We start from the raw sequence: 4071 nt of genomic DNA on the forward strand, positions 1-4071 counted from the left end.
CTGTTTGTTTAAATTGACGATATCAATTTGTTTGGTGGTTTAATATTTGAATGTACCAAATTTTATTTACACGAAAGCAAACTTTTGTTGGATTAAAAATAACGAGATATTTGGTAATGCAGTATCATTTGTTTGGAGTTATAAATTTCTAATTTCTTGAAAGCAAGCTATTATACTTCATTTCAACAAAATATTTCTTCCATAAAACCAAAGGTAATATAACGTTACCTGAAAACAAGGGTGATTTGAAATAAACCCACATATTAAAAAATGAATCACATATTTCTTTAGACCAAACAAATTATTTGTAACGTCCTTTTGAGAAATGCAGCTTGAGCTAAATAAATTAAAGTTGAAATAAAGCAATATATTTCTTTGTCCTACGTATTAGTTATTTCAAATGAAACAAACGAATATTTAATATAAGCAAAAATTAAACCTACCAGCTTCAAAAAATATGACTTCTACATTGACAGAGAGCTTCTTTGATTCAAACAAACGATGATTTAGATTTACCACCTACTTGATGCTCACTTGTTCTGCATTTTCGCCAAATTGCATTTTACTTATTGCGCTATCGTATTCGTATGGTGTCTGCCTTACAATTTACTTTAATTTGTAATTGTGTACTGTGAATACGTGATTGTAGGTATACTGTGTTGTTAGCCAAGCATAATGGAAGAGTTTTTCAGTAAAATTGGCCTCTCACACCTATTACCAGAATTTACAAGTAAGTAAAAGTGCTTTTTTTATGATTCGTAATGGCCTATCGTGAATAATTAGCAATTCCTGCAAATATGATTATACGATTATAAAAGCACATTGTTTTAGAACAAAGTATAGATTCGACGGACCTACTTCCTGATTTAACTGAAGAGCATATTGTGCAATTGATTCCAAACATAGGAGATAGAATTAAATTCAACAGGGGTGTCAGAAGCATCCAAATTGAGCAGGTTATTAGAGAATTAGTTACTTTCTTCACTCGGTTATTCACGCATATTTTTTAGGCTACTATTGACTTCATAGACGAGTGTACTCCACCTCCATCAAAGAAACCTTATACGGAGTCAACACCTGTGTCATTTTTGGTCGAAAATGCCACAAATTTGTTAGACACTTACGTAGATTTGGACGCTGGCCCTTCTACCAATACTTTACATGACATTAATTCTATGTCAACTGTAACAAACACCGATCAAAGTGATTGTGGATTGAATTCTTCCTTTTTAAATTACTGCTCCATTGAAACTGCAGTTCAATTCAATTTGCAAGAAGTGTTGAACGCAGACGTTTTAGGAAGAGCCATATTAAGTAAATATAATTCAAAATTTACCCTTGATGGAAAAGAGAGGAACGTTCTCTGCGAGATTATTATATCTCACTTTTTAAATAAATCGTTTAAATTGAATAACGAATCGTTATCCATTATTGCAAATAAAATTGTTGCTCTTTTTCCGGCTTGTGAAAAGAGAGCCACTTATTTTGTCAGCCCTATTCCTAAAAAAAGATCTGGTCGCAATAAACCAGAAGTTGCAAAAGGCAAGCTTGTCGACAAGCATAGAAATAAATTGACAGCACTCAGAAGAGCGCTCCAATTTGACGTAAGTGTGGGAGAAAACATTTCCGATGAAAATGAAGGTATATATGTATACAATCCCTCACAGAAAAAATCGTATCAACGGGGAACTTTTCAGAACCCAACCAAAATGCAAGAGACAGTCGACTGTGGTTACTAAACAACAATGAACCTGTAGAAGAAGTGCTCCAGCATTGGCGCAATTCCTATTCAATTCGGAAAATTACAGTAAACAAGAACAAAACAATTGAACAGTTCTACAAGGAGTGGCCCATTCTTGAAACTCAATTGGCGATTGAACTGGTAAGTTACCTATCCCATATATTTTATTTTTTGCGCGATCGGTCATTTCTGACTATTTACCATGGGTGTTTCCATGACAGTACGTAGAATTTACCAGTTACTATGATTACGACGACGCCAAAATTACTTACCGATCTAAAAACAGAACAGCAAAAATACTTACCGACGCCTTTTTAAATATCAACAGTCTTACATTACATTTAATCTTTAATTATTGTTAGGTAAATTAAACGTACAATTTGTGCTGTTTTTCCTATAGCAAGACGCTCATAAAGTCATAAAGGAAGTGCAAAGCTAGTAAACTACATCAGACACATGCACATTTTTATGAAATTATAAATTATTAATTTCAATTTTGACATTTAAACTGGTTGCCTAGTGATGTACACCATACCACTTCGATCATTTCGATTTATTCTGCTCGTTAATTTCTTAGTGCATATTTATATTGGTTGCATAATTTTAATTTCGATCGCGCAAAAAATGTTATAAGCACGTCGAACGTTAAGGGTACCGTTCTCAGACAATAATTGGAGTCGTCGCTTCGCTCCTCCTCCAAACAATTGTCTTCGAACGGTAAAAATCCCTTACCGTTCTCCATACTTAATATACTATTACGCTGTTTTCGTCCGTACAATTATAGGTCGAAATGTAACATTACAACTTTTATCAATAACTGCGGTTCATGTTACGCAAACACAACTTGAATCCCCAAATTCCATGGCATCACAAAAATTGCAATAGTAAAAGTGCAGGTTCACTGTCCCATTGCTACATCTTTATAATAAAAACTGAAAAAGAATACTCTTGAGGGACCTAGCAAAATTGTCTTAGTTTAATGCACATTTGTATGGTATGTCATTCATTTTTATGTGCCAAACAAAATCTATGTTTTACCTAGATTTCCTTTGAAAGTATTCAACAATCACTGCATTGCCTACTGAATTTCTCCCTACTGATTCCTTATTTTTAAGAACTTTTAAAATGTGTTCAAAGTTTTTATATTGATAATATATTTTTATACAGGTTACTTATGACTTCAACAAATTATTTGAAAAGGAAGGTGCTACAGATGATACTTTCAATTTCTTTTTCGAGAAGCTACTGGACATTCGAAGAAAAAATTTATCTGCAGCAGACGAAAGCATTCTTCAATTAGTGGAAGGAGATATAACTACTGGTAAACTTGCGTTCAATTTACATCTTAATATAAGTACATGACTATTGTAGATTCAAAGCGGGCAGTTCAGTTATATCTGCTACCATCGTTAGTTCCACCAAGAGGTCGCATAAAGGCGAAGGGGAAGCAATGGAAGCCATCCATTACAGAGTGTAGAGATGGATTGTTTGTGCATGTTAAATTGCCTGGTGATATCGACAAGGCTAAACGCGATAAGGTAGATTTCATGTACAATAGGGGACAAACTGTACAACCCTATGTTATTTTAGTTGGCCCCAGTTTAAATAATGTGACTGGCTTCTATGTTGTTATAAACGACAATTTATATAAATGCATTTCTGTATTTGATGCATTAGACTTTTGTTTTAAATCTCATCATATATTTGATGCCAAGTATTCTTTTGAAAGTCATCATATTTGGTACCTAATTCAGTGGCAGGGCTATAATTTGAAAACTAAATCTGACTTGAAGATTCCATTTGTTCAAGATTGCGTTTACAATCATTAGGTTGCCGTTTTAAAATAAGCGTAGCTATTGATTTAAGCATATTTCTTTCCGACACCATGGACACCTCTTTCAGTTGCTTCAGTTGTGGAAAATTGTTAAACTCTATTGAAATGCTGCTTAAACACATCAAAATTATACATCCTTTTCTTGTAAAGTACAAATGCAACCAATCAGATTGTTTTAGATCATTTCATAATTTATCGACTTTACGAAAACATTATGTCTCTGAACACAAAGGGGCCAGCAAATGTTCAAAACCAATATCTACTAGTAATACAGGGCTATCACAACATGATGATTATCATGATGACAATTTCAATAATGGCATCAGTACCATCATAGATGGCGAAGACGAAGTGCAAACACCCAAAAAATTGAACATAAAGGATGAAATAGTTGCTTTCATATCAAATTTGTATAGTTTACCGTCTATACCCAGAAATCAAGTTCAATTAATAATAAACAGGTTTGATGAGTTGATGTCATCCGTGTGTAATTACA

At 33.5% G+C, this 4071-nt stretch overlaps 1 protein-coding gene across 1 annotated transcript; it reads left to right on the top strand.

The window, feature by feature from the left end:
• Window positions 1-3578, top strand: LOC116167393. The gene is made up of 6 exons (XM_031482747.1): window positions 1-730; window positions 832-956; window positions 1011-1641; window positions 1698-1882; window positions 2909-3062; window positions 3113-3578. The coding sequence occupies exons 1-6, from the start codon at window positions 676-678 to the stop codon at window positions 3568-3570; spliced, it is 1608 nt and encodes a 535-aa protein (XP_031338607.1). The 5' UTR covers window positions 1-675; the 3' UTR covers window positions 3571-3578.
• The last annotated feature ends 493 nt before the right edge of the window (window positions 3579-4071 follow it).

The sequence above is a fragment of the Photinus pyralis genome, unplaced genomic scaffold (genome assembly GCF_008802855.1).
Source record: "Photinus pyralis isolate 1611_PpyrPB1 unplaced genomic scaffold, Ppyr1.3 Ppyr1.4_LG3b, whole genome shotgun sequence".
NCBI lineage: Eukaryota > Metazoa > Arthropoda > Insecta > Coleoptera > Lampyridae > Photinus > Photinus pyralis.